We start from the raw sequence: 13695 nt of genomic DNA on the forward strand, positions 1-13695 counted from the left end.
TTTTTATTTAAACAATTGCACAAGCTATGAAACAAAAAGTTTTTTTTAATTGAATGAACAAAAAAGAAAATTTACAATAGAAATTATTACAAACTAGCTTTCTTTTTTCAGTGAGAAATAATTAAAAATTAAATAATTTTATAAAAAAGAAAAAAAGTTTAGAAACATATTTTCTGAAATTTAAGAACAAAGAAATGAAGAAAATTTTAAGGTTAAAAGAAGAGATTTAAAAAGAAATTTTATTAAAAGAAAATTGTATAATATTATAGGTACTAAAGTTATTATTGCCCTTGTTTGCAAACGGAAGAATGACATAACAGGCAAAGTGTGTTGTCAAACTTTCCTTTCCATGAACAATAATAATTTTCGATGTTAAAAAATTGTGTTGTACATGAGATAATTTTAAAGAACCTTATAGCTAATTACAATTATTACTCTACCTATCAGAAGTGACAGACCTTCTATATTGCTCGCATAAAATTTTCAGATTGACAGGAATGAATACAAACAGGTTCACTTGTCGCTTTGCAATAAAGACCGACCCTATTGGGCTGTCCGGATCGTCAGAAGAAATTAATACTACAATTGGGTCATAAAAAGAGTAGGTATACGAAGGTGCTGCAACACTTGGTCTGCATAAAACGGTGCGTTGTAGGGGTGGGGCGGAAGAAAAGGTAGAGACAGAAAGGGGACGTACAGTCAACTATATGCATTATAGAACACGTCACTGCAGCGGCGAATTAAACGATATCGAGCTTCTGGATTAATTTATGCACCACGGGCAGCGCCGTTAAAACGCGATACTCAAAGGGTTCTCCGCCGCTTTAGAATCACACGCCTCGCATCAAGCATTCAATTCTCTATTTACTTCTTTTTAACTTAATAACAGTCCTGCATTCAAAACCTTGACGGGAAAAGCCGTCATTATTGTCAGAAGATTGACAATGTTTCCGGGTGAAAAACATTTTCTATTGCAATAGTACTGAAAGTCAATAGAAACGGATATGCATAATGAGAACAGGAAGTGTGTAGAATAACATTAGTTGCAAAATAGAGAATACTAAACGTGAAGGGCATGTTATGTTTTGTCCAAGAGTTGAATCATATATTTTCTTAGAATAGAAGACTGTTTCCATTTCTATTTCCGGAGTGGCAAAAGTCTCAAATTTTCAAGCAATAACCTTAATTTTTGTGCCACATATTTCTCACAGATAAACTTATGTTTACAGTGACACGTTTTTTAATTCCAAACATGTAGTTATTACTGACAATTTCAATTTTCACACTATTATACTATTGTGAGAACGATTAATTTCTATTTTTCATAAAAAATATAGTCATACTTTGCATAAAATAGGATACTGACCAACGCCTCAGCTGTTTTTCTAGTTTCAAGAAAATCTAAATAGACTAAGCATTTAAAATTATATTTTGTACAAAACGATTTCAAAATTTATAGGATAGGTACTGTTATAATCCACAAATAATTCGTCTCGCCCCACCTTACTCTGAATGTTAAAATTGATAAGCTTTTCTAAAATATTAGTATTTACCGAGGTATTTACTATTTCAAACTATATATAAATGTTTTAAAGTACAGTAGTAGTCCAATCAAAGATCCCAACACATCTTTAATCTAAGAAAATGTTTAGTAAACAATGATAATAATAAATAAATATACACTAGCTTGTTAAAACTTTTTTAAAAGTATTCGCACTTTGAAATAGTTTTTAAATAATTCTTAAAAATTAATTCTGATTGAAAAAGATTTTAACTTAACATAAGAACAATAAGTTCACCAGTTGCAATTTTGTTTATTATTTTCTAAACACATTTTCTTATATTAAAAACATTTTAAATAAGAGCGCCTTTCTGTAACAATGAGAAACTTGTATTGTATAGTAGCACTTAGGGAGAATCTACTGCATTTAAAAAAATCATTTCAAGCCTTACTTCATATAATTATCTATAAAAATAAAATACACATTTAAATTACTAATAATTTACTCAATTAATTTTAATTCAAATTCACAGCAGTAAATCCTTTTGATTTTATTTCTAATTGATTAAATTTGTATGAATAGTTTATTGAAAAAAATATTAACGTCCAGAAATTAATTTAAATTTAAAAATGTTTTTATTTTTTTTTTATTTCATCCACGTCGGATAATGTAGAAATTAGTGACAACGTTGTATGCTTATAATTTTATAATTATTTTTCTACATATAGTTTTTGACAAAAATAGATTTTCTCTCACCACTGGGGTATGATCCCATAGTTATTCGACGTGGATAAAATAAAAATTTGTCCGTGAGATTTCGTTTTTCTTTAAAATAATTTAAATAATCTATTTTTATTAGAATTTAATTTGTGTATAAACATCGTAACTTTACTTTCCTCGAGAGTAAATGTCGTAATTTTGATTGAAAAAGCGTTCATTTAAAATATAAATTATAATCTCACAAAACAAGGGAAAACTCGATAGTGCTCCTCTGGTCCACGTTTCAATTTCTGGGCGGGATACTTTAGCTGAGTCACTGGTATCCTCTCTTATTGGATTTTTAACCTTATTATATAATTTCATTTAATTAATTAAATATATGTTATTATTCATACTGGCTTGGTTACATATATTCTACATTTCTAATAAATAAACTATCGTCCTTCTTTCAAAGAACCAAAATAATTTTTCAGTAAAATAAAATAGAACTCTCTCATTTTCCTTTAATCCTTCCTATCTGGACTATTTACTGAAGAAACTCGTACGTATTTCTGCTTTGTACCACGATATTGCGGCGGAGTGCATTCTCAGCTCGTTCCAACCAGGATGCAATTTACCGAATTGTTTTTAAATCCCTCGGGGCAAAACCGTCAGGGGGATGTGGGGGGTATGAGAAGAAAAGAGAAATAGAGAAGAAAGGGCGGAAACAGCGGCAGCCATAGCGTCAGCTGTTTTGTCCTATTCCGCTTTCTTTATTTCTCACCCGGAAGCTCCGATTCCGATATTCGTCCGATGGCGATGTGCACACCCTTTCACCATTCTCGCCCACAGATATACATTTAAACCTTATAAGTGCAAGTAGAGTGTATTTGAAGGAGCGAGAAAATTGACAAGATAGATTCGAATCGGGAGGTCGGGCAGAAACTACGTTTTATCTACAAGAAGCGATGCTTTTAATGCCTTTCAGAAGTACGAGAAGCAAGACTTACTTAAAATTAATAAATTCACAGCTTAAGTAAGTTGCGTCAATTAACTGAGACCAAACAAATAAAATTAAAATCATTTCCTCAGCATTCTTAATGAAGGAAAATAAATTTATAAGATACGTATATGCTATACTCACACAGAAAAAACTGAGCTCAAAATGAGTAGCGTATACTACTCGCATCATTTGGAAGTACACTCAGAAAAAGATATGTTTGAACCAAATGTACCATTTTTTTATATTTACCCAATTTTTTGGTTAGTTCAAACAAAGTTTTTTTAATTCAAATACATATATATTTGATCTAAATAACTGTTTGGTTTATTTTAATAAATTTTTTGAACAAAGAAAAAATTTGATTGAGCTAAATAAACGTTTGGTTTATGCAACCAATTTTGGTTAACTGTATATCAATGCATTTATTTTGTTGATTTAACCAAAATTTGGTTGTTTCAAACGAATTTTTTTCTGAGTGTACAACAAACATGAGCCAGGTAGTTGGCGCCACGCTCTATGCCCCGTAGCATTGGCTCATTTTGAGCTGGAATAAAAGTGAGCCTAGGGTTTTTCTGTGTGCCCACTGGGTTATGTGGTACCGTTTTTTATCCAATTACACGATAAACAAACAGATTATAAAATCCACGTTTTTATACATGTTAGAAAAAAGCAAACTACAAAAATAAAAAATACATTAATAACCAGTAATAATTCATAACATAAAATAACTGAATTAATTTCTAACACAAATTAATCAAGTATGCTTAATATTTAAAACTACGTTTTGTGACGTCAGCGAATAGACAAAAATGAGCAGAGTGTCGCGTTGATTGGACAAAAAATATTTTTCAAAAATAATGATGAATTATTATTTCTGAACTGATAATTTAATTGAAATTAAATAATTGTATATTTCGACAAGAATCTTGTTCGTGTATAATTAAAATACAAGCCTAAAACGAAAAATTATATAACTGAGATGGACAACCAAGAAGAGATATGAGGTAGGTGTTTATAAGCACATGTTTATGTACATATAGGTATATACCTTGGATGTGTCACAGATTTGGAAACACGCCTGCACGTTAAGTCACACAACGAATCTATCAGTGACAGGTGAATGTCGATAAAACGCCGACAATAATTGCAAATCGTATACCTGCTGACCGACTCGATCACGTCGATCAAGATCCAAAATATGGTAAGCAATGCAGCAACGTTTCCATTAGGCGACGAGTGAGTACTAACCACATATTTCCTTCCGCTATTCATATCATCGCACACATGACTTTCTCCCAGAAAAAACCACTCCATAAACTGTATTCCTGTTTATTCTCAAGAACCAAGAATTTCCCTCCGATTGACCGGTTAAGCTGTCTCTATACCATAGAGACCAATGTAAAGTTTCCAAACAAGTAGACGACGATTTTTCTAATCGAGTCAGAATGCGGTTGACAATCAGTCAGGTTTGTTTAACATGTGTCATTATCAATCTACTTCAATCCAAATTTTGTTTTCGTTAGAAACTGATATAAACAATTCCGGAGGTAGCATCGAGAGTATCCATGTTTTAATTTCCAGTTACAGTACTTACGCGCGATTTCGCAGCTGTAATTCATGAAAAGAAGGAAATGGAAGAAGATGAGGAAAGGAACGAAAAAGGTAACAGTGTTTGTAACGAAGCGCGCACGCAGTTTTGGGGTGAGAAGAACGGTAGAGGGAAAAGATTCAAAGAGGGATGAAAACGGGAATACGATTGGTTTGTGAGGGTCGCCATTCGCGAGGGGGGTTGCCACTGTTTGGAGTTTGCGGGGGGCGAAACTCGCGACTGCGCCGTTCCTTGACCCTGTGCTTGTCCCTTTTTACCCTGCGAAGAAGGATAGGAGAAACGTCACTGACGCGCTGGCAAACTCGTTGGATCCAACCCCCGCTCAAGCTTGACGGACGCCGCACCTCGACGCCCTACGTTTCCCTTATCGCCGACGCCCTCCAAAAGAAACCATTCCAACCTTCCTTACTTTTCTATTTTTATTTATATTCCTTTACAATTTGTCCTATCTTCTTTTAATTAGAAAAAGAAGATTGCGAATGAATTATTAGCATTGTCCAAGTTATTTAGCAGTTCATTTTATGAAATGAGGCCCTCCACACTTTAAATCCGGATGCGACAATTTCCTTATGGGTTGTTTGTTGAATTTTCTCCTCTCGAAGTAATAACTATTTATTACTCATAGCCTTAACATTGCAGTTTGAGGGTTGTTGCTTGGTAAATGGCAATGGGTGAGGGTCGACAGCGGCGATGATACACTTAAAAAGTTATTTACGGCGCAGTTTCGCCTAACGTTTTGGTTGAGGCAGGTCGGCACGAAAGGGTGTGCGTGTGTAAAAGAGAGAGAGAGAGGAATGTTCGATATGTTTATGGCCGTTTTCAGGCAAGGTTGATAACACCGAAACGGGAACAGATCAGGGAGGGGGTGACAATTCCACAGACGAGGATAACTGTCAGGGGCAGTCGTTGCCATACGAGCCGAATATGGGGAGCGACGAACAAAACTCGATCCAATCACAGAACTGTGACCCGGTGGCGTGATTCATCGACATTTTTCACTTTTTCTTTCTCAATATGCTTTCACATCCTTTGAAATTTAAATTCATTCGCAAAAATGTCCTGCTTCTTATTCCACATTCCATCTCTATGTCGTTCAGTTTCCTAACCATCATTAAACGAATAATAATAAAACGAGGCTAAACAAAATTATAGTTACAATTAATTACTGCACAGAGAAAACAATTTTAATTTTGAATCAAAAAGATGAATAAAGACACATGGTCATTTTAAGAAATTATCATCAACTGTAGTGTAAAGCAAATTTCATCTAGATTAAAATAAAATTAGGAAATGTTTAAAATAGACTCTACAGAAATTTATTCAGACTCATTTTAAAGAGCCACAGATGTAAGCTTAAATTTTAGTCAAATGTTGAGTAAAACGAAAACGATATTCGTTGAAAGAAAGATTTCCAAATTCATCAGTTATTTTTGAATTACCTACATTAAATTAACAAAAATTAATTTTAATACAATTTTCAAATATTTTATTGAAATGAAAAATTTATTAATTTATTACCAATAGAAAAATTCAACTACAACTAGACCAAAATCATTGTCCGATTAAATAATCTGAGCGGAGCAACTCGACAGCGAGTGGAAGTAATCAAGAGTAAAGTGCCAGAAAAGTAAATCTTTTTATGATCAAATGCATACTACAGTTTAGTTTAACTGTTTTAATATTTAGTTTGTTTTTTGAACAATCTCTAAGAACTGTAGGTATATAAATAAACATACAAAATAATTCTAAATATTATTAAAATGCCCATGTGTATAGCCGTTTTCCTCAATTTTTGAGTAAACTTCATTCAATTCATTGTCTCTGTGTGTCATTCTCTCTCACTCAGAATTAGTGAAATTGTACTGATAAAAATATGTGGTATATGTACTTGGCGCACTGATTCAGATTCAAAAAATTGATATTTTATATATAAATAAGAAAAGTTTCAAATGTCTCGATAACCGCTCGCAACCTTATCAAATCAGCCAATCCAGTATAAGTCAGTAAGAGTCACGAGTCAGGCAATGCATTCAATTCCAGAATAAAACATAACTCTATTTGCTGCGGAATACATATATACTGTAACCAACTAGCAAAAAATAAAAACCCTCATACAGTCACGGGACAACGGCGCACTGCCTGTTTTCAGGGGGAATAAAAGCGGGAATGCTCAAGTATATAGTAGATTTTTGATTAATTCCCATTGAGAATGTCTTTATTGTATTAATTCCGGGCACTGTAGCAGTGGCCGAGATAAGACTCCACTTGGTGTACAAAGGCAGATATGGTACCACTGATATACAATACATATACCCATAAATATACTTCGCCTTATGTATACCTCTATCTCAGGGACATAATACATGTATATTTATAACATTATCAGGCATATCGATCTCTGAAACTGGAAACTCACTTTCAAGGTCGATCCCTTCATTAATATCTCTATAGATATTGTACTTTCCTTTTTTCTCTCACAAATAACTGCACGCTATTTAAATAAATACTTTATTACAATACATTGTATAAAAAAATATTCTTCAAATAAAATTAATACTAATACGTTGAAAATGACTTTTTAAAGAACAATCAAGTAATCTGCAGAAGAAAAATATTTAATAATAATTAACAAACTTTAGTTGACAAGGAAAAGTGTTTATGAGAAACGAGGAAGACGAGTGCATACAGGGGGTCCCAGTGTGAAAACAGTGGAGGCTGTTTTCTGCCCTATATAGATTTCAGTCAGCTCGAGTTCAGGGTCGAGGCATACAGGTGGTCCATAACATAACAGTCACTGCGTTTTATCCGGCAGTAAACCGGCGGCAGGCGCTCAGCTCTATGATTTAATACTCCATACCCTTCACCGCTACCCCTTGCTATTCTCAACCTCACCCCCTCCTCTTGTACTTCAGTCCGGTACCACCTCCCCCTTACAACAGCGTGCCTGCACTAACCTACTGCACTCCAGTGTCATATCATTAAACAACATATATGGTCCTTTGAAAACAAGGCCCCTCTATACAGAAATCAATTTTTATCGTATCTGGTGGTTATTCAAAAAGTCATAATCTTTAGTTGGATTATCCAACTAAAAAGCGACGAATGCGGTTTTATGGTAAAATCAAAAACTGAATTGATAAAAATTAATCTGTCAATTTTAAACTTTTCAGAGCTGAAAAATTCCAACCACCTGAATCAAAGTGTAAGACTCGAATAACATTTTTGAATCAGTAAACTGCATAACTCAACAGGGGAACCAGCTAGAAGCACTACAGAAGCTCCGTAACTCTGTTAATTCATATCTGGAAAGTTAGCTTGAAAGGGTGGAGTGGGGTAAGGTTGAGAGCAGAAAGAGACGGGTTGGGCGTTACAGTATCAGGGTGGGGGTGGTACTGCCGCTGGTGCTGCGTGTTGGGCCTCGGGGTTGGGGGAGAGAGAGAGAGAGAGATTGTCGCTGGTACGAGGTTGGTTTCCTTGCCTCGCTTCCAGGAATCGATACGCCTGTGGAAACCCAGCGCCACCAACGCCTCTACAACTGCGCTACATCATTGCATCCAACTACCAATTCGTAAGTTTCCCCTCATGCCTTTATGAGGATTTTTAACCAAACTCACTCAACAGATTCGTGCTAGAAACTTTTAAATGCATTCTAGCAACTTTTTGTTTGCAGTAAAATTTCCAGCTTCAAATTGCACGTGGATCAGCGTTTGACAATTATATATTACACTTGTATATAGACCACATTTTTCATCTCACGATTATCCCTCACAGTTATTCTCTATCTGCCGATGAAGGTGCATTTTCCTTTGGTAATGGTATTTCCCTTCAAAGGGGAATAAGATTTTTGAAAATTAATTAAATCAGTGGGTTACGGTAGATGTCAAATGTGTCCAGTCACTTGTGGATAAAGATAAAGTTAATTCCGAAGACTCTAAGTGAAAGAAATTAGTCAGCATTAAAAGAGAAAATTATAAAAGTGTGGTGAACTTATCCTAGGGCAGGGACTGTGATTGAAACTATACTTGTCGGTCCGTGTGACGTAACGTGGTGGCTGTGTTTTGCGTAATTTACGTTATTATATTCGAGATAAGAGGAAACGGAGGGCGGCCGGTTAAAGAGACATCAAAATGACACGCTGCGTTAACTTCTGGCACTTCTCGATGCTAATGTCGTATCCAGCCAAGTGGATGAGCGTCAAACAGTTAAGAAGTTGGATGTCTCTTGTGATTCTCGTAACCATCGGTGCGTTCTTTCTTACTTATTCAAATTGTATTCCTCTACACAATCCTCACCCACAATTTCTCTTCTTCTGTGAGTAACCTACCACTTTTCCGAGACATCGACTTTTATCGTGACGCAACTCTTTCCGGTTCTCATTTTCCATTTCTATTTATACGGAAAACTGTAGATTAAATGAAAAACATTGTTTCAAGCATAAAAATTAAGAAAGTCATGCATCAATTAACATAAAATGTGCGTATATGTTTATATACAAATTGAAAGAAAAAAATTGAAATAAAGAGTTGCGAGATATTCGTCTATAAATGTAGATTCATAATACAATGAAGACCTAAATATCATTAGTAAAATGCATTACGAGTTGAACGTCTTTGTGTATTTTGACTTCAAAATTTCAAAACGTAACCTATAATTTTTTGCTTCTAAGGTCCCTTTCTTCAGATCGCGCGCGTCACAAACATAGGTACAGAAGTTACCAATTGAGGCTCCCATTCCCTCTGATGGTAGTCGGGTAGCAGTGAGGGACAATGGCTATCCCACTGCTAGCTGACTACCATTAGAGTGTGCGTCTGAGCGCTCGTCCGATTATTGCATTGACACGCTCAATTGACATTTTTTATGTTTGATATGGTCTGAACTTGTTATTAAAACCTTCTTTACCTTTCAATTAAAGAATTTTTTTGTTAGTTTATGCGACTTTATGTCCATATACTTTTTCTTCACTTCTTGGTGCTGTACAATGCTCTCACATTTCTCATTTTTGCATAACAACCGCCCACTATAACTGACTTGCCGTGTACCACCAATTGCTCTATTCTTGATTTGTCTCGTTCATAAATGTCAAAAAGCATAACAAAGAGAGCCCCTCTTTGTAAAGTAAACTAATTGTAAACCACGAAAATACTATTTGAAGTCTTTATCTAAGGAGGTTTCAATTCCCTAGTAGAAATTTGTCGTGGATGCACTAGATTGACTCAAGTTACTTGACAGTTTTTCTCGCGGACGCTGATTCTAGCTGAACTGATAAATAACTGTGAAGTTACTGATCAGTGCTTTTTGAAAGAAATTCAAGTTGAACTTGATAATTCCACGACTCAAAGCTATCCAGTTTTTTTAATGGCACTGTCCAGTGCTGCTCGAAATTAAATTCATATCCTTGTCATGGCGGTGGCGCTTCAATAAGTCTAGTAACTGGACAGCTATGCTAGGATTTTGTGTATTGACATTTCGCTTGCTTGATTTAAAAAAATTACAACTTGTTTATAAAAATTAATAATAATAATATTAATATTCCTTTCTCAAAAAAAGACAGTGCATACAAAACACATGAAAATGTATCGAAATATCTCGGTGGTCGAAAAAATTGAATTTAAGAAAAAATGAACTTTGCTTTCCAGAGCATCTAAATCAATATTCATTTTATGAAAATCACTGTAAATTATTGTTCCACATATATATTTTTTGCATAACTTATCTTATTGCAATAAATATACACTTGCAAAATATTATTTGTTGTAAATGTTTGCCAGCTGTCATGAATCAGAAACGAACATAACCTATATTTAGTTGAAATCACTTGATTGGCCCAAGACAAAATAGCGCGCGCTTTTTTAAAATAATAAAATTTATTAAATTATAATAAAATAATTGCAATAAATTAAATTATTATGAAAATAATATTACCTTGAATAAAAAGTGTTTTTAGTTTTAAAAAAAAAATGATTAAACAATTATTATTATTTTCAGACAAATTTTACAAATATAGTAGAATATTATTTTTCTGTTTGAGTATATTATAATAATATAATAATAATAATAATAATAATAATAATAATAATAATAATAATATTATATTATATCAATAATTATTAATTTATTAAAATAATTTTATTTATAAAATTTTACATATAATTTTTGAGGATAATAAATAAAAAAAATTAGTAATTAGTTTTTTATAATTGTCTAATGTTTAAATTAAATTATAAGTAAATCATTTAAAATCAAATAAACATCTAAAATGTTTATTTGCCTAGAAAATAATAAAAATAATATGCACAAATTCATAATATTATTAGGTACAGTGAAATACGTCAAGCATTTATTCTAATATCACTGATCAGAACGGCCGAGTTGCGTAAAGCGTGCGTTTCTTTCGTTCCCGCCCAGCGGACCCGTGTTCGCTCCCCGGTAGCCCCAAGATTTTTTCGTTGAAACTGCGAGAAGTGTTTTAAGGTTTATGTTATGACATTCATATTAATATAAAAATTATAATTGTTTCAGTGTTGTTAACAGTTCAGGTCAAGATGTTGCTTCAATCGTTTTACTTATGTAAATTTTTTTTTTAAATCCAGTTTAATTGTGAATGAAAAATTACATTTTTATAACGAATTACTATATTTAGTGCAATATATTTTCTTATAATAATTTTTGTTGATAATTGGAATATTTTTTTTAATTACATAAAATAAACGTGTTTACTACATTAAATCTTATTATTAAGGGGGGAACACCAGTTGTAACTTTCGAAAAATCGAATTTTTTTTTGTGCATTTTCTTAAAGTATACATATTTAGAAATGTGTCTGTAAATTTCAAAGTTGATCCGGTGAAAAATAAATGAGATATACAGAACACTGCAGCGGCGCGTCCCGTGGCTTCATACAAGGTGGCCAGCCATACCTGACCCTAACGACACATGGCCTTTTCCTATGATTTAGAAACGGCAACCACTGCGGAAGAGTTATTATATGGTCCAGGAATCTATGACTCTTTGTAACTTGGAAACAAAATTTCTCCTGAACAAAAAAAAGTAAGTTGAAACTTTGAATGCGTTTTTCTCAAAATGACATTTTCCAAGTCGGTGACCACGATTACTCGAATACCATTAAACCGATTTATTTAAAATTTAGTGTGCTTCATTTACACATATAAGTCTAGTTCGTGATCGAAGGATTTTTTTTTTTATCCAAAACTTTTTTTTATATAGCTGAAAATCGACCGTATTTTTTAAACGAAAATCATACTTTTGACTTTGACAGGTCGCCAATTTGTCAAATTTTTTTTTTTTTTAAATCCTTCGATCACGAACTAGATAATCTTATAATAAATGTAAATCAATTTCATTTTTGTATTTCAGACGAAGTATACTTGCAGAATGCTGGTCACCGCAATTCGCCTTTTTTCTTAAGGCGCCACTTCAATGGCTCATATCTCCAAAAGTTTTTGTTAAAAAAATTTTTTTTTTCTTTTAAATTACAGCTTTTTACATGTACTTTTAACTAATAAATAGTATTCTTTAAAAAGATTCATTGTTCTTTTGGAAAATATTCTTGTAAAAAGCATTATTTTTTGAGTTACAACTGGTGTTCCCCCCTTAAATGAATTTCGAAATATTTAAAAGAATTAATTTGACTAGTTTTTCAAAAGTCCTATTGATAAATAATTATCAAGTTGGGCTGGATAATAACTTGATGAAAAAAGCGTGACATGACATTCGAGTTTTTAGCTAGCTGGTCAGTCAAGTAACTAGACAGACTCCAGCGCGACTAGGCAGTTCCTTTAAAATAGCTAGGACAAATTTCTACTAGGGTTATTTCCGAAAAAAAATGAAAAATAAAACCAGGGCTGTACTCACCGTTGGGTGACATTAACTTCGGTTCCGGTGAGTGAAATGACGACTTACCTGTAACAAACAAAAAGAAAACAAATTTAATGAATGTTGCAAACAATCAATTCATTTAGTAAGCAACGAGAGAAATGAAAAACATTTCTATAAGTACAATATTGGTATTGTTAAAATCAATCTCATTGAAATTGTCTCTAGGTATTGAAAATATTCCAAAATTCGATGCAGGAAAGCGGAAGGGGTTCGAAAATACACAAAGGCAGCTTGCATGTACATCCGCCGAAACTATAACGCGACGCGTTTTGCAAACGAACGCAAACATACATCATCGTGCGACTAATTTCCGTGATAAATATTTTACGGGTGACCATTACGAGTTGCTCACCCTTCCTCGTGCATACGCACACATATAGGCGCATATATTTCAACCAAATGTGGTTGTATCTGCCGGTGCAGACAATGTGCAAACTGTGCTAGCTATATGCACAGTAAAGAGTGACGAGTTTGCAGTAGAAAGCGTGCCATCTACAAAATTAGAGTTTATACTCATTTCAAAGCATGATACGTATTTTCGGCGAAAACAATTCTATCTTAACATACAACAAATAACTTTGTTTTATTCTGATAACAAATTTAGTTTTTGTTTCTAATTTAGATAAAAAGTAATGTAATGCATGTAATAAAAAATATTCTTGTAACATAATCCGCTTTGTAATGATAACAAGCAAAATTTATTGCAATTTAAGCAAATACAGATGTATGATTACCTATTTGTAAACTCTATGTATAATACTTTTCAAATGATTGACTATTTAGTTTGCGGGAAAAAATTTCATCTCAAATAATTAAATTAATAATTGTTTAAATGTGCATCTTTATAATTGTATCAAAAAAACATTGACATAATTTTTTTAAATCATTTTGCAACAGTTATATTAAATATAATAGTAATAATAGTTATTTTTTATGAACGCACCGTAATTGGTACACTTACCCTATATATTAAAAAAGAAAATTTG

At 33.1% G+C, this 13695-nt stretch overlaps 1 protein-coding gene across 3 annotated transcripts in view; it reads right to left on the minus strand.

Moving 5' to 3' along the window:
- Positions 1-13695, minus strand: part of LOC127282118 (homeobox protein homothorax) — a 388123-nt gene that overhangs the window by 162063 nt on the left and 212365 nt on the right. For 2 of the 3 annotated variants that reach the window (XM_051306201.1, XM_051306200.1), the window contains exon 9: positions 12686-12733. The exons of the other annotated variant lie outside the window; for it this stretch is intronic. In XM_051306201.1, coding sequence (XP_051162158.1) covers positions 12686-12733 — 48 coding nt within the window. The remainder of the gene's footprint in view (positions 1-12685; positions 12734-13695) is intronic. 3 annotated transcript variants of the gene reach the window in all.

The sequence above is a fragment of the Leptopilina boulardi genome, unplaced genomic scaffold (assembly GCF_019393585.1).
Source record: "Leptopilina boulardi isolate dan_hultmark-lab unplaced genomic scaffold, ZJU_Lbou_2.1 LbouV2_280, whole genome shotgun sequence".
NCBI classification, from domain to species: Eukaryota; Metazoa; Arthropoda; class Insecta; order Hymenoptera; family Figitidae; genus Leptopilina; species Leptopilina boulardi.